The 23134-nt window shown below is 37.1% G+C and overlaps 1 protein-coding gene and 1 non-coding gene across 2 annotated transcripts; both read right to left on the minus strand.

Moving 5' to 3' along the window:
* Nucleotides 1-5427: 5427 nt before the first annotated feature.
* On the minus strand, nucleotides 5428-5592 carry LOC149951681 (U1 spliceosomal RNA). The gene has a single exon (XR_016480145.1). It is a non-coding gene; the product is annotated as a U1 spliceosomal RNA (small nuclear RNA).
* Nucleotides 5593-12794: 7202 nt separating this feature from the next.
* Nucleotides 12795-22653, minus strand: GC (gamma-glutamyl carboxylase). Its single transcript, XM_090169646.1, has 11 exons — nucleotides 22581-22653; nucleotides 18602-18767; nucleotides 18460-18532; nucleotides 17878-17984; nucleotides 17058-17221; nucleotides 16006-16137; nucleotides 15941-15950; nucleotides 15705-15875; nucleotides 14719-14779; nucleotides 14172-14326; nucleotides 12795-13044 (listed from the first exon to the last, which is right to left on the minus strand). The coding sequence occupies exons 1-11, from the start codon at nucleotides 22651-22653 to the stop codon at nucleotides 12795-12797; spliced, it is 1362 nt and encodes a 453-aa protein (XP_090025772.1).
* Nucleotides 22654-23134: the final 481 nt, after the last annotated feature.

Genomic DNA, 23134 nt, shown 5'->3' on the forward strand with positions numbered 1-23134 from the left:
TCTAATACGTGAATGAATGAATGAGGTACGTTTAGATATTAATAATAGTACAAGATAAAAGTATCTATTGACTGTCGACGCAATAGATACACTAGATACTTCTACCTAAGGTACAAGTATCTATTTATCTAGTATCTTGTAGCTTGTACCTAGATGCCAAATCGCTGAACACTGATTATTATATTAAAAGAATTATCTATAACCTGTTTATTTCTTGTTTTAATAATCATAAAAACTGTTTTTTCTTTATTGATTTCTAGTAAATTAGCTTTAAACCAATTATTTAAGAGCATAATTTTGTTATTAGCGTTTTCAAATAAATCTATAACATTTAAATTTGTTTCTAAGTGTAAAGTATCATCGGGGTAAAACGTTAAGTTATTTTCTTTGTCTAAGTAGACTAGGTCATTAATAAACAGATTAAACAGTATTGGGGACAATATTGACCCCTGTGGAACACCGCTAGTTACATGGCTTTGGGATGAGGTTTCATTATTAATTCTGGTTTGCGTTGTCCTTTTGCTTAAATAGGTCTTAATCCAACTAAGAGCTATACCTCGTATTCCCATTATATTTAATTTATAAATTAAAAGATTATGATCCACGTAATCAAAGGCTTTCCTAAGATCAATAAAAATCACTTTGGCCAGCGCAAAGTCTACACTAGAGGTATCCCGGAATCCAAATTGTTTATTAGATATTAGATTATATTCTTTTACGTAGTTATCCAACCGAATTAAAAAGCTTTTTTCAAAAAGTTTAGCGAAGATAGATAAAAGCGAAATCGGCCTATAATTTGTAGGTTCGTTTATATCTCCTTTTTTGTGAAGCGGAATTATTATTGCATTTTTAAGAATAAAGGGATATTTTCGACAAATTAACTAGATAAAGTAGTGGTTTTAAAATAGTATTCGCAATTTTTATTATTATTTTAGGAGATATATTATCGAACCCTGGGGCAGAATCACTATTTAAATTTTGGATAATACAAAGTAATTCAGTTTCATTTAAACCTAGTAGAAACATAGAATTTGTATTCCTTTTGACGTATTTACTAGCGTAAGAACAATTAGCTGTTAAATTAGAATTTTTGGGAGCACTAAAGAAGTTGTTGAAGCAATCCGGTGAAATGATGGTATTTATCTTAGTAGTTTTAGTTCTGTTTAATAGTTTATTAATTTCCTTCCACAGTACCTTAGGATTATTTGCATCTGATATTTTTTTCCTAAAATATTTTATTCTAACATTTTTTAAATCATTGTTTAACTTATTTCTGTGAGTTTTATATTGTATTTCATTTTCTAGTGATGGATTTTTCTTATATTTTTTATAATATTTACTTTTAAGTTTAATAGATTTTTTGAACTCTCCATTCATCCAACAGTGCGAATCTTTTTGATAGACATTAATAATAGGAAAACATTTTTTGTATAATTCATTAATTTTTCCAAAAAATTGATTAAAAGCTGCGTCAATATCTTTTTCACAGTATAAATTATGCCGTTCACGATGACGGCCAATTGAAAATGGTGTCAATGAGATTATTTTACCTCCGTCTGTGTTACGCCTATTGTGATGCTTTGTGACAGATGACTGTAACTTGTGCCATCTTGCGACAAAAAGGAAATTCTGTTTTGCTCAGGTAAAAACCGGTTTACATTATTGATTAAATTTCTTAATATTGAAACTGGTGTATCAAAAATACAACTAAAGATGCTAACTATTTTACCGTTTTCCTGCTAGATGGTGCAAGTTATTAAAAATTGTGACTATGAATGTATAAAATACCACCTTCTTTCTCCTCGAATGTTGTAAAGGACAGCGCAATAGGCGTATCAGGGGCCGAGAAATAACGTTTTTAAAATAAGCTGAGTGCCGGCATTTTGAACTGGCCGCCATTTTGAATAGATAAAACTCGATTGACTGCTTCACCAAGTAACCCTCTTTCAGTGATAACATTTCGGAAGGAGGAGTGGATAACTAAGACAACTTTTCCTCCCATTCTGTACCACGGACTGCTACAACAGCGACCTGATTGCCTACCACCCAAATTCTTCCCTTTTCTACTCTAACAAGAGATCGGGCACACTATCAGGTAATTCCAAAAGTACGCAGCACGAAAGTCGCATGTTTTATCAAGATATAAATTTGTATGCATCCGCTAAACAGCGCTGTAAAAATATCGCCACATCCTAAAGAGAACATCGAAATTCGATACTTTTAACCATCTTTGAAACGTGATATTCGTTTATTTTGTCAACAGTATCTTGCGGATTACCTAGTTCCTGTGTTTAAAAAGTTTTTAAATATATTTATGCGCATTAATATAAAACCTTTTGATTATTTAAATGGTCACATATCGCTTTTTATTTCGCCTTGGAAAACTGAATATTTTCACTCATTCTCTACAGATCATACTTGCCTAGCGTCGCTGCAGCTTTGATCCGAAAGGATGCGGGTTCGAACGAGGTTGCGTACGCGCTCGACCCCTTCCCTTGATGGTCCAAAGTTAAACACTAACCATTAAACATCTGTGATAAAGTGGTATTAGACACTATGGTCTAAGAACCTTCTAAGGTTTATATTTTGGAGGGAATTATATACATTTTCATGTTAATAGCGTGTAAAAAAAGAAATGAAATATATTGTGTCCTATTATTGCACAGGCTTTTCGCGATATGTACACCGTTAACTTTGGGTGTCCTAATTAGCCATAAATGTCCAATGAACATGGATTCTTAAGAGCTTCGTTTCAGAGATATGGGTTCCAAAAACCGATACGAGTACGTGTGTTACGAAAATTATGACAATCTTTGTACGATTAATTAATACATACACATTAGCAAATTTGAACATTTGGAAGTCCAAGTTGTAGTTTATTTGGTCAGTTCCGCTTAGGCTTAAAGCGGCGCAGGGGAAAAGTTGGTTTTCGAAAGGACAGAAACGCCGCGGTGTAAAAATGAACGTGAGAGTTTATTTTCAGCTGCTCGTTATCACTTTGTTTAGCGGATTATATTTCCGGCGGAAACTGAAAAATCCCCGCCTCGGGTAGTGGTCGAAGGTAACAGTGTCTTAGAATGTAGGGTTCGAGGTCTCTATTATCTTTGGTGAAAACCCGCCTTCAAGCCAACTATGATTTGGGCTCTCTTAATAAGAGACATAGCTGACTCTTATTGAGTATGGAATGAAATTAGTATTAAGGCTGTCTTGACCAACTAGTATCCGAGTAGCCGTAAATACTTCGAAGAGTGTTTCCGCTTTCGCCATGTATTAGGGTGAGTACTTAAACGATTATTGGTTTTATTTATATATTAAAGGGTCGAGCGCGAACGCAAGACCCGCGACCAAGAATTGTCTCCTACCAGATCGAGATCGAAGCTACGCCAAGAAAGTATGGAACGCATTAATTAGAGGCTATACTCATCTTCGCCAAATCAAGCTTTAATCCCCTATGGTACTATTTCATTTCTTCATATATATCGACAGAAAGTCAAGTAATATCACGTAGATATATTCTAACTTGTTTTTGGCTTATTGTTAAGATCGGGTTGAAATAATTTTGGGAAAAATTCAAAATTAAAATAGAAATCAGTTTAAAGAATAGTGCTTCGTTGAATTAAGCAAACTAATCTGTCTAGTGAGGAGGAAATACTTTGTACATCTTCGTATATATTTATTTATAGAAAATGCATTTATTGGTGATTTTGCAAGGATTTAGCTGCCATACAAGATAAAAGTTGGGGCTTCTTTCTTCGCGCAGTTGCGTCGCCAGGATTAACCTGGCCAAACATGTTCAATAGTTCAAATGTAAGCCACTGCTTATTTCAGTTAAAATTGATTCGCTCCGGTTTCGTTTAGTTAAAATTGGTTCGCGTTTCTTAGTTTAAATTGCGTCATATCCTAATTGATGTCGTAATGTGACTTAAACTTAAATTCTAAATTTTAATAAGCATCAGCCGAACGAGCAATCCTTAATTAAAATACGAAAATGAATTGTCGCATGAGGAGGAAGTCACAAAACCATTTTTTGCACACTCTACTATTCATTTACTGAAAATGTAGAGTTAAAATTGCAACGCCATTGCTTAGGCTAGTACAGTAAAACTTCAACGCTTGTGCTTAGTACATTCAAAATTTCAAAGTCAGTGCTTAGTAGACTTAAAACTGCTAGAAAAGTGCGTAGTTTAGTTAAAACTGCAAGACCAGTGCTTAATATGGTTAAAATTATAACGCTTAGATCAGTTTTAATTTCGTCACACTATAATACATATCGTAGCGTTGGTTGCAATGTTCCCATTAATTTAGTTGGAGCAGTGCATGCAATGCCCAAATAGTAATTCCTGGAAGATATTGATCTTCTGTTAAGTTTCTCAGACATAATTATCCCTCTTATGCTCCTTCCTTTAAGTTTCTTTTAAAATACCTTTCGATGCGTTGGAATGCTGGCCGTTATCTCTGACGATTGTTATATTCGCCATTGGCGTTCAGCGAAGGTGACCTCAGTTACTGTGGCAGCTAGGAGCAACAAGCCCAAGGAGAACGCAGCTAGCCTTTAAACACGCTAACGCAGTGTTGTGTACAAATTTCATTGGACTAGCCTTTACGCTGCACGTTTTATAGAAAGGGGGAAGACAAATTCCGATTTTTCCCTTCCGATGGCAGCAGGCGCTAAAGCGTCTAACCAATGAAAACTGGTTAGCGGGTTGCGTTCTCGTTGTGTGGGGTATTGTGGTTGTTGCTTCTACGTGGCAGGGTCATCCCCAAATTTGTTTAGAAGACTAGTGCGCATAGTCTTTATTCCCTGACCCCGTCTTTGTCCTTGATCCGATAGGCTGACCGCTAGCTCTCCCGTTTTTTCTTTTCGTGCTTTATCATAAGCCACCCGTTCCCAAATGTTATTTCCCTTAAGTTCCTTGGCTTTCTTTTTCGTTTTGAATTCTTATTCCAGCCAGAATTGAGAATTGCCATAAAACCATTGATGGAAAATTGCTTTTAAATATTGAATGTGTCAAAGTTAAAGTTGAAATGTGTGGTCTCTGACCTTTGATCTTGTGCGTGGTGGGCGTTATTTAACAATTTACAGTTAAAAGGTCATTGGTTAAGTTACTGGTTTTATAACCTTCGTTAGGCCTTTGCGTCATGTTTTGTATAAGATGACAGTTGATTTCTTAATCCCAATATTATATTTATCCATGGCAATTCTCAATGAGTTAATGGTTCATTAACTTAGAATTTAAGCCGAAACGCATCACTAAACATTTATGAGCCAAATATCAGTAAGTGTGTCGCTAACCTCTTTTTTAACAGTTACGCGAGTGTCTGGGGCAAAGATAAATTTGATTGTGGGTTCAATGCCAAATGATATTCATGTTTATTTTTCTCTAAGCATAGAAACCCCTGGCATTTTAATGTTGTCATAAGAAATTGAAGGGTTGAGCGCGTACGCAAAACCCCGCTACCATAAATTAGGCGTTCCAGCTATCACATTTTGCAACAGTTGATAGGAATCAAATCTTCTTTGGTGCAATGGAAGCTATCTCATCCTAGTCCGCCTCCTTACAGATCAAGGCTCCAGAAACGCAAGGTAAGTATGCTGGAACTCGCTACCATTTCACGCAAAACTATATGAACAGGATTTCATTTCATTTTCTGAATTGTTATATCTGTAAATTTCCGAAAATTTAATTTCTAGTAATATAGAATATAAACTTACCATTTTAAAGAATTGGTTCAAAAATCATTTGTCGATTTCAATAATTATAACTCTAAAGCATGATTTGCAGTAGCTGCGCGTTACATGGCGTTTGGACGTAAAAGTTAAATATGAAGTTTAAATACCACACCTAAGCCCAATAAGTTGAATTAATTGTTTTGAAGTATTTTCTAGTTTGAGGCGCTTATGTGTCTATTTTTTATTTTCTTATCCAGTTTTAAATTGCTTTTGTTTTATGTTTATATTAATAGCCCAGGGTTGTTTTTGTTTGGATAATGGAGCGGTACGCGAGAGACCAAAGAAAAACATTTAGTTTAATGTTTATGTTTAAAATAGTAATTTTATTTTCATATCTGTATAACAGGTATAACTTTCATATTCATGACCGAAACGAGTCTAGGTGGCGTAACGGCGCTAGGTTCTCCGAGGTTGCGCCCAAGATCTAGAGTCTGCTACAGACAAATTAAAAAGTCATAAGAACGTTTTTCTTAAATTATCATATCAAAAAATAAGCAAACGATGCAAAAATTATATTAAATAAAAAGTATCATTATTTTTAAAGTCAAATTTACGAACGATGAGGAAAACCTAATGGCGTCTGCTTTAGCCGCTACTTATCTAACTTTCAATGGTGAACCAAAGGGGGCGTTGCGATAGTTTGTGGTCGTGAATAGCGTTAACTAGGGGTGAGTCGAGCGATCGGTTTAATTGGGTCCCGCCCAAGTTCGCCCCACACTCTAAGTAACTGTTACCTTCGACCACTAACAAAGGTGTGGAATTTTCGGATCAGCCGGAAATATTATCTCCTATATAAAGTGATTCATGTTAAATATTAATAATAATAAAAATATTTTGAAAAGTCTTACGCTCATTATAAATAAAGAATAAATAATGAGATAAATGCGTAATCAAAAACGGTATTATTTATTTTTAAATATTATTAGATTAGAGTTAGATTAAATTTATGGTCTGAAACTAATACGAAGCGCTTCATTCGTAACTAGTGGTTCCAATTTCTATCGGAAAAGGTATATCTGGTTACTGGTTCTTCTAGACTTGTTGTAAACAGATAACCGAGCAGATAAAAAAACTTCGTTCCCTTTTATTTTATCTGCTCAGATAAAATCTGTTAGTCTTATCTGAATATTTTAACTGGTTAGTTTTTATTTTAAAAATACGATAATCAAACCAGTTATCTGCTACAGATAATAGAATAATATTATAAGTAAATGAATATTTTTAGATAAAGGCTCTAGCTTAGTATAGCTCAGGGTGCACAAACTTAATGACAGGAGCTTTATTTGTAGCTCAGTTGCTATACCTACTCGTTGGGCCATGATAGAACTCCTTCCTAGGACCCTACACAACCTTCCATAATCCTTTATCAAATTACATAAAAAACATGTGACAGCGCGAGTTCACTCACGAGGAGTCTACCCGAGGTGTAAATCACCGATTTGGATGAAACTCGGGGGAATGTAGACCTTGGAAACATGAATTTTCACCAAGGGAAAAGTTACGCGGGGCTTCCGTTTTGCTATGGCAACCAAATATGTTTTTGACAACTTAAAATGAAAAAAATCTACATTTAAAAAAGCATGGGATTTTCTCGGTTTTACAGGGGGTACCCTGTGAAAACCTTTGAAAACTCAAAAAAAAATTAAAAATTTAAATTTCAACTAAAATGCTAAATTTGAACAATTTTGGGTGAAATTCATAAATTTTGGGTAAACTTAAACCAAATTTGGGTAAAATGGAGAAAAGTTCATTGAATTTGATAAATAAAGGAATATTTTCAAATTTTACCTAAATAGGGTATTGTCAAATAATTTTTTTTAAATCGACAAAAATTGGGTAAAAAGACCAAAATTGGGTAAAATTACCTAAAATGTTTAAAATCGGATAAAATCGGGTTTAACCAACTAATATTGCCATTTGAAAAGCGTTTGTCAATTCCAAAATAAATTGTTTATATCAATGACAGCCAATAAACAAGTATTTATATACTTTTTTAGTCGGAAGCTATATTTGTTGTCAAAGAAGTATCTTCGTTGAAGGATACGTAACGTTCTTATCTGATTGCTCGGATCAAAAAATCAGATTGTAAAGGCGGTTAGGTAAACCAGATATAGGTTAAATCGGATATTTCTATTCGGGTAAGTGTCATCGGACCAACTGTTATCTGCGCATGATTAAAAAAAGAGAGTTCATCCGATTAGGAAATCGATGAAAAAAACCAGGACTATTCAGATAAATAACAGATAACAGATAGCTGTTGGAAGCACTATAATCGAAACAACATCCGCTTCTACAATAAAAAACCATCCCTGTTTAAAAATATTTATATAAGCACTAGCGATTGGACAGAAAACGGCTAAATTATCGGGGGGTGCTCTTATTCCAGAATATCCTTTAAAAATCGGACGAGGAATAAGGTCATCTATTGATCAAATAATGTTTAACGGATGTTTATTAATGTTAAATACTGACCGCTTTTGTTGTCTTGGGTAACATTGATTTCGAGTATAGGTTCAAAAACAGAGATGTTATCCATTGACGGTTCGTAACTAAGCGTAAACTTTGACAGGAACTGGGTAAATACTTAATGACTACCAGGGCCGGACTAAGAGATCCTGGGCCCATAGGCAGATAAGGAGTCTGGGCCCCCTTTTCACGCGCTGCATTTACTCTTATCCCTGGAACTAGGCTGTGCCTGAATTTCCCTGATTCAGCTTAGAAGTCTGAGCTCTACGGTTACATTACTAAATAAAAGCTCTTAACAATCGTCGACTAAATATGCGATAATTATGCAACATTGCAATTTAAGGCTGCGTCCGTAAACTTCCAGGCAGACATTTTGCTAACTTTAAAACAAAATCTTCTACCTAGGAATTTCTCCAATATAAATTACGATTGATATCATAGATTTATGCCTTCGAATACAGTAATTACGGTCACTGGAGGGCCCCTTCCAAGGATGGGCCCCTAGGCCACGGCCTAGGTTGGCCTAGGCGGAAATACGGCACTGATAACTACGCGAAAGGCAAGGAATTCCAATTGCAGTACGAAGTTTCACTCTAGTCAAAATCGTCACGATGGCGAGCATAGATTCAAAATATTCCGCAATTTCGAAAACCAGCCTTTTTCCTGGCGCCGCTTTAAGCCTAAGTGGAACAAACCAAATTAACTGTTACTCGCACGTCCAAGCCAGTGTTGTAAATCAAATGTTCACACATACTAATGTGCATGTATTCATTAAACGTACATAGATTTGTGAGAATATTCGTATGTTATTATTTCAATTCTTCATATACATCGACAGAAAATCAAATCATAACACGCAGATATTTCCAAACTTGTTTTTGGCCTATTGTAAGGATCAATGTTAAATAGTTTTGGGAAAAATTCGAAATTTCAATAGAAATCAGTCAAAAGAACAGTGCTTAGTTAAAGTGGTAGTGGCACGTAAAATGATTTTTTTTATATTTTTAGTTCATAAGATAAATCCGATTTCAATAAATCAGTACTGAAAATATCATAAAAATTGGTAGAACTGTTAATTTATTATAACAATTAGAAGTCGAAGTGGTTTTCGGGAATAACATGTCGGCCGCTGACGTCAGGAGATGGGATAAGTATGATTGGTTCTGGAACTTCAATACATTTCCGATATTAGGACTGGATTTTCGTTTCCTCATAGTCTCCCAAAGAGGAAAGTTTCGAAATGTTTTTATGGCCTAAATATGCTAAGCTCGTGGTTAGTTCAATTAAAAACGCTTGTGGTTAGTTTAATTCAATACGCTATGCCACTGCTTAGTATAGTTGAAGTTGGTATATTCCTGCTAAATTTAGTTAAAAATGGTACGCCAGTGCCTAGTACCGTTAAAAATGCAACTCCAGTGCTAAGTACAGTTAAAATTCCTACGCCAGTGTTTAGTTCAGTTAAAATTGCTATGCCACTGCTTAGTAATGCTAAAATCACTACGCCAGTGCTTAGTACAGTTAAATTTGCTGATTACGTATTTAGCATAACTATAAGTATGTATTTTGAATGGTGTTCAAAAGTCATCGGAAAAAGAAATTTGGGCTCGTTTGATCGATGCCGTAATATAAGACACTAATTTCTTATTACAAAATTGGAAATTTTCAATTTTGTATCTCTATGTGGCAGTATTAAGCCCCTATTGGTCAGTGACTCCGCTGACTCAAAGTCAGTTAATAACTTTATTTAATTTAAATAATAAACGGTTTTATCTATAAATTAACAAATTTCTAATTTGTGCGTAACATTGGAATATAACGTACTTTATGTAAACGTTTTATTTACATTAAATTGGCTATTTAAAATTAATTTAAATATCATGATTTGAAAATGTTGTAAAATCCCCACCCGTTAAATACGACTCCGGAACCGGTACTGGTGGCCAAAATGTTTTATACAAATCTTAAAATTTCTGAAAAACGTTGTTTCCCACATTATGCTTGTTGGTTATTTACTAATTAACCGTTCAACGGATTTAATATCGAATTTAATTAGTAAGTAATAATTATTAATTTGTAATTTAATAAGTAAATTACTAATTACCTGTTTAACGGCTTTAATTACGAATTTAATTAGTAATTTAAATGATTAAACCGTTTAACTGTTTTTGTGAAATTTTCTGCATCGGCATATTGAAATGTTATCTTTCTAGGATTTCAAATTTCGTGCAACTGAAACTTTATTATTTTAAAAATGAACAGCAATTTTTATTTATTTTTTGACATACAATATGCAATTAAAACTGTTCTGGATTAATGATTTAAAAAAACGGAAAACGTTAAAAAGATGACCTTAAAATACATTCCTTGGGTAATTTAAGTTAACTTAATTCTTGCTAATTCAGGAATTCAAACATTTTTCAATTGATACATTAAATACATGTATACATTTAATCCCGCAAAATGAAGGTTAAGTTCTAAAGGTTAAGTTAGTCAAAGGAACTTTGAATCGGCAGCTTTGTTGGAATTCTTGGGCACTGAATACCAATTTTGTTGAGCAATGTATTAATATTTGCGGTACTTTGCAGTACGCCGCTAGGTGGCGAGAAGAAAGGTTATTTTCTTTATTTTCCTCTCATAAAATCCACGATCGAAAGTGTATTTGATTTAGACGTGTACATTAATTCCAAAGATTGAACATCAAAATACGCTGCACAAACTTCCAATTACAAATAAAGACACATGGCGAAAGGGAGATCATTTTCCGAACGCGAAATAGTAGCACGCTGGTCCCAAACTTAGCGGAGAAATTCTGTGAAACAGTTTGGGCGGTATCTGAAAGACAGAATTTGTGTTAAAATATAAAATCATAGTCGCCATTCAACGAGTCCCCGAGAGAGATAGAGTTAAGCGGCGTTCAGACCAGCCAGTTTAGCAAAACTCGGAGTGAAATGGAGCGAGTGATTTTCCAGTCACACTTTTCTCACTCCACTACATAATAAAAGACTCCACTCGTTAGTGGAGTTTACACATTTCATAACTCGCTGAGTAAGCTCGCGAAAAAAGAGTGAAGGTAGTCCAAGGGCAGTCTATTAAAAGAGGGCGGGAAATTTAAATTTAAATTTAATATAATAACTTTACTAGAGAGTGTGGTGCCATCTGTTAACGGTAAAGGAAATTAAAAGATACTTTTTAGACTTAATTAAAATTTCCCGTCAAGAATAAGAGTGAAATTGGTGACCGTGGCTACGTTCAGTAAAGCTCAACGTTAACGTTGAGTCCGGATTCGTACGGTACGCTTTTTTCACGCTTGGAGATGACGGTTCGGCTTCCGAGAAAATATCAGCGGCGGTGACGTTGGATTGGTGGCGCTGACCTCTAGGTAGTAGCCTCTCTTTCTACCACCTTGTACAAAATTCAGACGCGCGCGCCAGTGGCGGTGCCAAAGAAATGTCCAGGCTGGCCATACCCCCCCAAAACAATAAAGTTACTCAAATTCCTAGGGGTTAACATTTAAATTCTGTAATGTTCTACTGAAATTTATTACCGGTAGAATAGAAATTGTATATATTGCTAGGATAAGTAATTAAAAAATAGGACCATAATCCTTCGAAGGGCCAAAAAAATAAAAAAGGCCGCACTTATACTTGGAGCAAAACATCCTGGCGCCGTCACTGATGATGACCTCCCTCCGACTTTCGTGGAAGATGATTCGTTCAAATAATCTGCTAACCCCGAGTTTGAAATGCTATTTTAAAAATAAATCATTGGTCATGCAATAGCTAACCCCCATTTTCAACAAACTTTATACCCCTTCAAATATATAAATTTCGTGTGACATAGATTTTTGAGAAACTTCATTTAATATTAGAGGGATCGAAGTGACACAGGAATCCATACATCTACTTGGAATGCTTATTCTGCCGTATCGCTTTGGTCCCGTGTACGAGAGAAAAAAATTATTTTGCGCGCGCTCCGCTCTCACGTTGTTCTTTGTTAAGTTAACATAGTGACGTCATAAAAACCGTCAACCACATCGATACGAAACTCTGCCGGAATAAGCATTCCAAGTAGAGGTATGGATTCCTGAGTGACACTATGAACTTACGAATACACCATCTCCTTTTCCGAGAATTTCAAGACTGGTCCAGTTGCTGTATAGCACGTGTAAGGCTACTCCTCCGCTTAAGACGTGCAACTTTGTGTGATTGAATTCTTCAATGTAGTTAACCAAGGTGAAATCTACAGGAAATGGTGCTTTAAAAGTCACCTATTTGATAACGTGCTCCAATAAAATATCCGCCAGATTAGAATATAAAGTTTGCGCTACCGAGACTGCATGTACAACAGGTTTGTCTATGGGTTTTCTTTAACCCTACCACAGCTAGTAATTTATCAATTAAAACTTCTGGCAGCAAGAGGAGGTTGATTTATTGAAGCGTTTTGGCCAGATCGATAAAACGATTTATACCAGAACCGTATAATTAATATTAAAAATTTCCTTTGCAGGCTTGACGCAGATTCCTTTGCGCACTAATTTTCAATATCGCACCTAACTATGTAACATGTAAAAATATAACTTCGAGATATTGCAATAACATTAGCTGTGCTTAGGAGATGGATGCTTATTTCGTAAGGGATATTTTATATCCTTCTGGTTAAACTCACGAGGAAAATCTACAATAAAGATGATATCTTCGTATCCGGACTCTCCGGCCAACGACTGTTTTTCAATCTCTTTGAGCTGCTTTCTCCAATTTGAGAGGTCGTTTAAAACTGGTAAAACCCACTCTGGCTTCCTCATTACTGACCAAGGTGCCTTCGCCAAATTGGTACTTGGATTGTAAACCCTGAAAGTGGATACACGATGACCAAAGAAATACACTCATAAAAAGGTTGGGTTGTTTTCAACCCAAAATGGGTTAAAATTCAACCCAAACCTGGGTCCGTATTTACCCAGCCCAAATTTGGGTTGTTTAGAATTAACCCATGAAAGGTTAAAAATGAAACTCGATTTTAGGTTGAAATTTTATTAACCTCAGCTTGAATTGGAAACTACTCCAGCATGGGTTGAAATCGACCCCACCTTGGGTTGTAAGCTAACCCATCTTAGTTAGAAAATTACTACATCTTAGGTTGAATTTTAATCGCGTCTTTGGCCGTGCATCTAGGTAGGAAAATTTTAGGATCTGACGATTTCTTCTGCTAATATATGAAAAAAAAAATATCCCTCTTAGATATGAATTTTTAAAATAGATAAATTATAGGAGTAGAATTTAAACAAGACACATATGGATTTTTATTTCTCAAGGTAGAAACTGTGTTGACTTTTCGACCCGTGGGTTTTAGTCAAACGATCATACACGAAACAAATTTTCTTATTTATATCGTTTCGTAAAAAACATACAACGTTATCAATTGTTGCAAAAAAAAATTATTTTTAACAATTGATAACTTTGTAGGTTTTCTACGAAACGATATATATAAGCAAATTGGTTTCATTAAATTTAGTTTGTTAAAGACCCGCGGGTCGAAAGCTTAAGACGGATTTTACCTTGACAACTAATAATCCATGTGCGTCCTCCGTTTATATTATATTCTTATAATCGATTCATGGATCCTCTAAACATTTCATATCTAAGAGGGACAGTCATTTTGTCATATACAGGCAGACGAAAATTTTCAAGTCTAAAATTTTCCTACCTAGCTGCACGGCCAAACACGCGATTAAAATTCAACCCAAACTGGGGTAGTTTTCAACCCATGGTGGGGTAGTTTGCAACCCAAGGTGGGGTAAATTTCAACCTAAGCTGGGTTTCATAAAGTTTTAACCCAAAATCGAGTTTCATTTTTAACTTTTCATGGGTTAATTCTAAACAACCCAAATTTTGGGCTGGGTAAATACGGACCCAGGTTTGGGTTGAATTTTAACCCAACCTTTTTAAGAGTGTATTTGGGGGAAGGTAGGTGCACCAACCTTTGGGTGAAGCGACCATTTAATGACATCCAGACGTCCACGTAAATCTCCACTTCGGTGGTGTTCAGTTTCGTCAACATTTGACCTTCAATGCAATTAGCGAACTGTTTCACCATGTCAGCGTGATGAGTCCATCTGTGATTTTGCGTCCAGACCTGAAATTGGGAATCAATGATTGGAGGTGGGGATTTTGGAAAATTCCTCACATGTTAATACAGTTAAAATTATTGAACAATAAAATTTGATATTTAGTGTTTTCTTTAAAAAATCTTTTGTATCAGGAAGGCTATTGTGTAAAAATTAAAAATATCGATCCGTCAAAAATGGCAATGCGCATGTGGATAAGGGACGGATATGGAAATATCAAACTATCTATTGTGTAAATTCAATTTTAAGTAGTGCAAGGATGTTACGCTATATCCGGTATTTTAGTCAAATCATAAACTAAATGCTTAAGCGGGCGTAAAATACCAGCTTATTTTTAGTGCCCAAGATTTAAACTGTCACCATTGACCGTATGTCGAAGCATTTCATTCCAATCACTTACTTCGGCATTACAAACTGCCACCAACACTATCGAGAGTTTGATATTTCTATAGCAGCCTCTTCTGCGCACGCGCATTGTCATTTTTGACGGGTCATTCATTTTTTGTCATTTTCGATTTTTAGTAGCGAACAGAGTCATTTTCGCCCCTTGAAAAAGGCGTTTTCCCCGCGAATTTTGTATTATAGAATGGGTGAGGTCGGACTTTTAGAAGATGATTTTCGAGTTTTCAATCAGTGCCACTAGAGGGGTAGTAACTCGTAAAATCTGGGTACACTAGCTGATTACTAATTTTCGAAAATCATTCGTGATTTCCACTGATTTATCGGTGATTTCCGCTGAGTTTCTTAAGCTTTTTGTCCTGATAACCTACGATTTGTACACCTGATTACTTAAGTGCCACTTGCTGGGATTGAACCCGGATTCCTCTTGCTGCGAGGCGAAAGCAGTGTTGTTCCGAGTGGTACATTGTACTTTTTTAATACGATTTAAAAATTTTAGTACGAAAATAAGTTTTGGATTTATTTAATCATATTTAGTACGTTTGGAAAATTTATAATACGAAAATACGTTTTAAGTTTTTGGAGTTCGTTGAAAGTTTTATATATATTAAGTGGTCTAATTTTACCACCAAAGCGGTTGCTTTCTCCGAATTCCTTTTGTATGACCTTTTATTGAATGCGACATTCACGCTGATTTCACGTGCATGTAATTGTTGACAGCACTTACAATGCCGGATTTAATCTTTTGACGTTTAAAAAAGGAAGAAAATTTGTTTCATAGATGGCGTACTAAGCGGAAAATCGAACCGAACGATTTTCGACAAGAAATGATTCGAAAATACGTTCTGCGATTGGAGTAAGTACGTTTCTGAAATCGCTCGGATAAACACTGGCGAAATTGCTAGCCACTCCGTTACCCCACATAGCACATTTGAATTGCTAAACAAGTACTATTTAAATTCAAATTTTTAGATATCTTTCACTTACGTTTGGTGTCCATTTTCGGCATTTACGACTGTGATTTTGCTGTGCGCATAGCGCCAGTTATGTACCATCATGTCCCAAGAATAGCCGTACAGGCCATCGGTCCACGTACTGTAGCCAGAAAGTGACACGAAATTCCAAATATGACCAGAATGTCGCGAATTGGGACACTTTCTTCACTATTTTCTTCATTTGGAAATTGTCGAGTTTACTAAAAAGCAGCGTTTTTAAACGCTGACCGGTGCGGACCTTGTATTTAAAAATAACAGAAAAATACTCACTGCCTTCGCACATTAGATTTTACCAGTATTTGAAGTTGTATCGGTAACTTTTAAGAATTTTAATGTTTGAAATCGAACTCTTTGGAATAGTTTCGTAGGCCAATCATCCGAACTATAGATGGGCATCGTTGCCAGCATGACGTAAGGAAACATATCTGTAACCTCAGAATTTTCAATAAACTTTGGAAAAAAAGAACAGGAACCAGCCACCCAGCCAGCCAGTCTATTACTATTTATCTCAAAATTTATTATTACAATTAAAAACAAACGAAACTTGCATACAATACTAAACAAAAAATATCATTTTTCTGATCAACACTAAATATTAGGTAAATCATAAGAAAACTAAGATTCAAGAATTTAAATAAAAGATTGTTGGTGTTAAAGGGCCACAAAAAGGTTTGAAAAATGCCAAATTATTATTCGTTGGACCAAATTTTTGAAACAATTCCATGAACCTTGAAGCTGACTGGCGTGCATCATAAAACAAAATTATACTAACTTAAAAAATACATAAATTCTAATACAGAAAACGCTTTTATATATTGATTAAAATTAAAAATATAAAAATAATTAACTAATTTTCTTTAACCATCATAAGAAAGTCACAGGGAGGGTTTAAAATACCCCTAAAATAATTAACGCCGAACTCCATTTATTGCTGTAAATTTGACTCTGGTAGATATAATGTACCGAGAAAGCCAGGATTTAACTTTAAAGAGAGTACACAGTGGGAAGTTCGATAATGTCTTTACGAATTTCAAGTTTATAACGCTAGGAGCGCTGTTGATTGACTTTTAGGGAAAAAAGTCTCTAGTAGACTCTATTCCTACCACCCTATGCAATATTTGAATCGTGCGAACGTTCCTCCAAGTTTAGTGGCCAAGATGAAGAAAATTATGCTAAACTACTGACAACGAACACTTGCGCAATTTGAACTTGAATTTTCAAATCACGTCATATTCCTTTAAGAAAGTATATTTTTCAAAGAATTTAGTGAAAATTATAAAATAAACACAGTTATAAAGTCCCAAATGTTCCGATAGTACAGCGCAGAGAGACGAAATTCCCTTACCAATTTGAAAAATGCGAGAGTTCATGAAATGAAACAAGCCGATGAAGAAATATCCAAAGGGTCTCGTGGAGTCGAAGCAGAGCAGAAACCCGCCGCTCAAGTCCAACAGGAAGCCACCCCAGTGCACGATGTACAAGTCAATGTCCTCGGTCCAGAGCAAATAGCTACAAACAGTATGCTCATAAATTATTCCACAATTATTATGTATAAAATATCTCTCTTTTACAGAAGTATCTCTCTCCCTAGTACTGATAGTGTTAACTTGAAACATGCAACTTTGCAAGCTCGGGCTTACATATCAAAGAAAATATAGTGCGTGGGAGAAATTCACTGAATTAGGGGTTTTCCATAAACACTTGCTGATGTTAACGGTAAAAGTGAGATGTGGGATTGAAGCAGTTGACTCGCGTGGCATAAAGGGCTTTTCACCACCCTCCTACGCATTGTAACCCATCCATCTGAATTAAAGGCATTAATGGTTCCTAGCTGACTTTGGACCTAAAGTGTTGCCTAGCTGACTACTATTATTATTAAACATCAACTAGTGACTTCTTCAAACTCTTCTACGTGGCTATTGTGAGCCGTGATTCGGTGTATCCCTCCGCAGTGTGAAGGAAGATTAACGTCCATTATAATTTGCACATCATTATGTGTTACATTACATATGGCTTCGATGGAAGGATATTTATGTTCTAATAGATATTATGTGCGACTGATGCTATACTATTGCAGTTGTCCTTTTATTAAATTAAATTAGACAGTCATAGGTCGTTATAATATCCTAGATTGTGCATACCAAATATCGTAATGAAGAACTTACTGAAATCCATGGAAAACCCAATGTTTAGATAAAAGGTTCATTGAATGACCTCCTATCCAATCATAGTTCATCTTTTTAAATCCAGCGAGAAAGTAGACCAGAAATATCTAGAAAAACAATTATTACATTTTATTAAAATACCATAGCTTGAAAACAAGGCTGCCAGATAGTTAAAATATTTTTAGTTACGAGTGATAGTTTTAAACACCTTTAAATCAAACTATAATAGCCCTTTATCATACTTTACCAGGATTCCCGATTTTACTTAGTGTAAAAAATATAATTTAAATTTTAAAATAATTAGAAAAAACCTTTTTTGAAATATTGTGTGAAATAAAAACATGATTTAAACTGTTTAAAAAGTTTAAAAAAAAATGTGACTAAAACATAATTAAAACTGTTTAAAGAGTTTGGGAAATTTTATGTGAAAAATCATATTTAAAACGTTTTAAAAAACGATGTGAAAAACATATTTAAAACTGTTTAAGACGATTTAAACTAAATAATTGTTTAAAACATGTTTGAAGCATTTGGTTTTAAATATTTCAACCCCGCATAGAAGTTACGGTTTTGCACAAGTACCTGTCCACGAAGAATAAAGTAATTCCAAAACGGAACTCCTTTGAATTCTTTTTTACTGGTGGCATGCACAGACCTATACCATAATTGAATTATAAAACCATGATTTAAATAATTTGGTTACTTTTATTTAATTAGTACGAACCATGAAGCGTCCGCGTCGGTACAGAAGAAAACGGAAACCAGAATTCCGTAGAGGTACGAGTGGTTGTTCCAGCGGGTCTTGTCCAAAATGAAGATGTACCAATAAGGCAGAACGAAGAGCAAGCAGCTCATTTTGAATAACACTCCCAAAGTAATTCCCAGAGAACCTTCAAATTATAATTTCCACTTTAGAAAATCTCCCTCACTGAGCGGGCACTTCAATTTGAAAATCATCTGGTTTCACTCAGTCAGGAAGCATCACTGATCAATTTCTATGTGAACGCTGAAACATTCACTAACCCACGCAAATTCACGAGCGAGATCTTTAAAGCGTCAATGAGCGGAATACCATATTTGGTCTTTTTCTCTAAGATATGGTTGGTAACAAGAGTCAGAATTTCTGCCAGAGATTCAAGCGGAAGACCGGTTGCGCCCATTTGTGGCTAATCAGCACAGTGTAGGAACTCCAGCTGTAACCGGAAATCAGTAACTAATATGCATCCAGGGTGAGCAGTCCATTGCAATTTATCGTGAAGTTATTCACCTATAACTGCATGACGATCGCTATACAGCAGACAACTTTTACGCTCGGGCTTCCGTTTGAAAATCCCACGTTAAGAATTATATCAAAAGTCAAAATTTCAGAGAAAAGGACGAAACCGGTCTACTGGTGGAATCTCTGGTTTAAATTTTGACTTTTGATGCAACAGAAAGCATAGCTGAACGGGCTCGTCTCACACTAAGAGCCCGAGCTCGATTTGAGACTGAGCCCAGGCTTTATTATGATAATGATACGAGCCCGAGAAGAGACCAAAACGTTGTGATCATTTTATTTGAGCCCGAGATGAGACCTTTATAATATAGCGTATTTTTGTGAGCATGAGATGAGACCATTAAAAAATAGTAAATTTCTTTGAGCCTGAGCTGAGTCCTATATAGTATAGTGTATTACTACGAGCCCGAGGTGAGCCCATATTTTTGTAACGAGCCCGATATGAGACCTTATAATTTTTAAGAGACGGTTGTGTCCGTTTTTGCTCGATTATGTTTCCCTTGGCCACTGGGGAGCGCTGTGGCGCAGAGCAAAACGGCCGTAACCGTAACGCTTTCTTTCTCACCGATACGACCAACTTTGATTACGTGCTGTTTGCGCTATGGCTAAAGCGTGAACAGCACGTGATCGCAGTTGGCCGTGTCGCCCTTGAATAGAGCTCTCACCTACTGGGTTAACACGGAATTTACGTAATTGGCTATTTCGGATAACGTGAGTTAACCCACTCGTTTTCTGATTGATCCAAATTAAACTAGCTTCTAGAATTTTCGAAGAAAATACCAGGCCTGGTCGTCCGGCTGTTTCGTTTGACTTTTGTATCGTGCTGTGCTGCGTCACCGGCGTGTGTAAGGCAGCCTAGCCCTTGCTCCTACCCGTAGAGGGAAAGGCAATGACCCGGCGGATGGTTTTTATGACGTCACTATGTTAACTTCACATACAACAACGTGAGAGGGGAGCGCGCGCAGAAGGGATTTTTTTTTTCCTAGGCGGGGCCATAGCCGTCGGGGTCAGAGTGATCTTACCATACGCGGTACGGAAGGATAAGCATTCCGAGTAGAGGTATGGATTCTTGATTGAGTTGATAGGGGATAGGAAAGAAATACATCCGATTTAAAAAAGGTGATGTAATAACTGAATATCAGCTATGTTATAATATTTGCTAATTTTCGTACTTATTGTTCTTATATTACTTATGGAATTATTTATTTATCTATTTGAAAAAATATTAAGACTTAAAAAGTTATTAAAAGATTGGAATGAGTTATGCAAATTCTTATGAGACTGACACGAGCCCTTGTTAGTAACAGAAAAATATATGAGCCCACCCCGAGACGAGCTCTCGTGTTTCAAAAAAATATTAATGAGCCCGAGACGAGCTCTTGTATTTAGGAGAAAAACGTATGAGCCCGAGACGAGCTCTCGTATTTAGGGAAAAAAAACTTATGAGCCCGAGACGAGCTCTCGTGTTTTTGGGGAAATTATTGTGAGACGGAGACGAGACTAAGGTCAAACAAAAAGTTTGGTGAGACTGAGCCCAAGACCAAGTCTTGGTGTTCAGGTATGACAGAAAGTGATGAACTTTACAATAAATTTCAATGCATCTCTCACACATAGGCCACCATGGATGTATATGGTTAGTAACAGTGGAAATTGTAGAATTTTTAACTTCACGAGTTAATACAAATTTCTGATAGAGTAATCTAGTTTATTGGGTCAATATTTTCTTACCGCTAAAAGTAAGTAAGTGACGTCATCCGACGCGATTTTAACACACATACATGACTTGTCTCATTATCCTTCTCCTTCAAGCAACTGTTAGCTCAATTATGGCAAGGCCTTTCTTATTAAATATGGCAATGATTCTATCCGATTCTTCGAAAAATAAAAACTTAATTGGAGAGCGTGCTGCCAGCTGTTAATGGCACCGGAAGCTAAAATTAAAAATAGCCAAATGATAACGTTGTCAGAGAAGAAAGGTGGTTCAAAACAGGGATCCGCCCCAGGAAGCTCCTCACGCTCCATAATGGTGCTGAAATAATCACCGACCACAAAAGAGTTGCGGAGTGTTTGACATACATCACCCGTCGGTGCTTGGGCCCTGAACCATTACCCGCGCGACCCTCCACCAGGTACAATGCCCCATTCTCGGCAAAGGAACCATATGGGGTCATCTCTGGGTTACGCAATACGGCTTCGGGCGTGGACAACATTTCCAACCCTATTATCAAATATACTACTCTGGTGTTCCACACAGCACTTCTAAGTTTCTACAACAGCTTGAGGGAGACGGGCATCTTGCCGTCGAGGTGGAAGCACGCCATCCTCCATCCGATCTTAAAGTTGGGCGTTTTCCTCACTTCTGATGATTCCCAGAGAGATATTTCTCTCCTTCCGAACGTGGGAAAACATTATGAGAAAAATCTGCTACTGGGCCGTCTGGTTTGGTTCCTGGAAAAAAATCATGTTCTCCCCCATGACCAACCGGGTTTCCGGAAGGGTTGGCGGGCGACGGATAATGCTTTCCGGCTGACTACGGCAGCTCAGTCCTAGCCACCAACCAACATAATCTAGCGGTTTTCCTGGATCTAAAAGACGCCTTCGGGAGTGTTTATCACCAAGCTCTCCTCTATAAGTTCCAACGTTGCGGTGTCGAGGGCAACCTTCTCACCTGGGTGGAAAGCTTCTTAACAGATCGTACCTCCCAAGAGCGAGTTAACTCACAGTTATCGGCACCTTTTACGGTTAAGCGGGGCGTCCCTCAGGGTAGTTCGGTTAGTCTCCTCCTCTTCAGCATCATGTTGGATGGGATTCCCTTGGTATGTCCCAGAGCGGTTGACCTAGGTGAACACGCGGATGATATCGCCACCTGGATATGTGGTAGGAATTTTGAGCGTCTGGACAATGTTTCGGCCTATGGCGTAAGATGGCGCCTAAACTTCCAGCTGCTTAAATGCAAATACATGGTTCAAATAGATTCCGGACGCTCTTTAACTTCAGCTATGACGCAATACCCTGTCGAGGTTGACGTCATACAGATATCTAGGGTTCACGATAGACGACAGTCTCTCATGGGCGGCCCACATAGACAGGCTGATCTCGACTTCTCCGAAGCGTTTCAAACTTTTGAGGGCGGTTTCTGCGACTGGCTTAGGCTGCCTAACACCCATCTCATTCGCTCAGCTAGATCTTTGCGTCGGCCACCTCCACTGTGCTTGCTTAGCTCGACAACGTTCAAAATGTGGCTCTCAGAGTCATCCTTGGGGTCCCACCCTCAACGGCCATTAGTCTCACGGAGGTGAAAGTGGTGCTTCCTCCATTGCGCTTCAGTGCGGCGCGGCAAACACTCTTGCTTACTACACCTCCTTTTTGGGGGAAGGATCGTCTCCTCTCGAGACTTCGGAACATTGCTTTCCGGTGGGACGTTTACCATTCCTCCTCAGATATGGGCATTTGCACAGGTCCACAACCTGAGCTGGCACATCAATACCTCCCGTCGCCATTTGTCTTTCAATAGTTTGCCGTCCTGGGAACCACCCACTGTGGCGATTCTCTCAAATTGGCTCACTACCGCTTAGGAGGACAGAAGTTCGGATATGCTGCGACAACTTTTCCTCGCGACTCTAGAACCTCACGAAAAGAACGCTACAGTCATCTATACAGACGGCTCGTTGGCTGAGGTCTCGGGTGTGGTGGGTGCGGCTTTCACGATCCCGGCTATCAATGTCGGCGCGACGTGTCTTGTTGATTCCGGTCATCCCATAAATAGGATACAACTTTTCGCTATTCAATTGGCTTTGTCTTACGCATCGGTCAACCTCGAAGCGCTTTGGTTATTTGCTCGGACTCGAAAAGCGCTCTGACGCAGCTCCACACTCGTTGTTCGGACCCGGTGGTCACCACCATTCACGACCTTTGTGATGGAAACCAGTGGCCCATAACTCTTCTGTGGTGTCGGTCTCATGTTGGAGTTCCGGGAAATGA

This window comes from Leiobunum rupestre, chromosome 3 (genome assembly GCF_980474605.1).
Source record: "Leiobunum rupestre chromosome 3, qqLeiRupe1.1.hap1, whole genome shotgun sequence".
Taxonomy (NCBI): domain Eukaryota; kingdom Metazoa; phylum Arthropoda; class Arachnida; order Opiliones; family Sclerosomatidae; genus Leiobunum; species Leiobunum rupestre.

Bases quoted from the DNA above. Each gene is read 5' to 3' on its own strand.
- GC (XM_090169646.1), bottom strand. From the start codon at position 22,653: ATGGCGACGGGAGGTATTGATGTGCCAGCTCAGGTTGTGGACCTGTGC. The intron at 17,985-18,459 runs GTACTTGTGCAA...TTGTTTTTCTAG, and splicing joins ACTTTATTCTTCGTGGACAG to ATATTTCTGGTCTACTTTCT. The intron at 16,138-17,057 runs GTAAGGGAATTT...CTGAGGTTACAG, and splicing joins CTCTCGCATTTTTCAAATTG to ATATGTTTCCTTACGTCATG.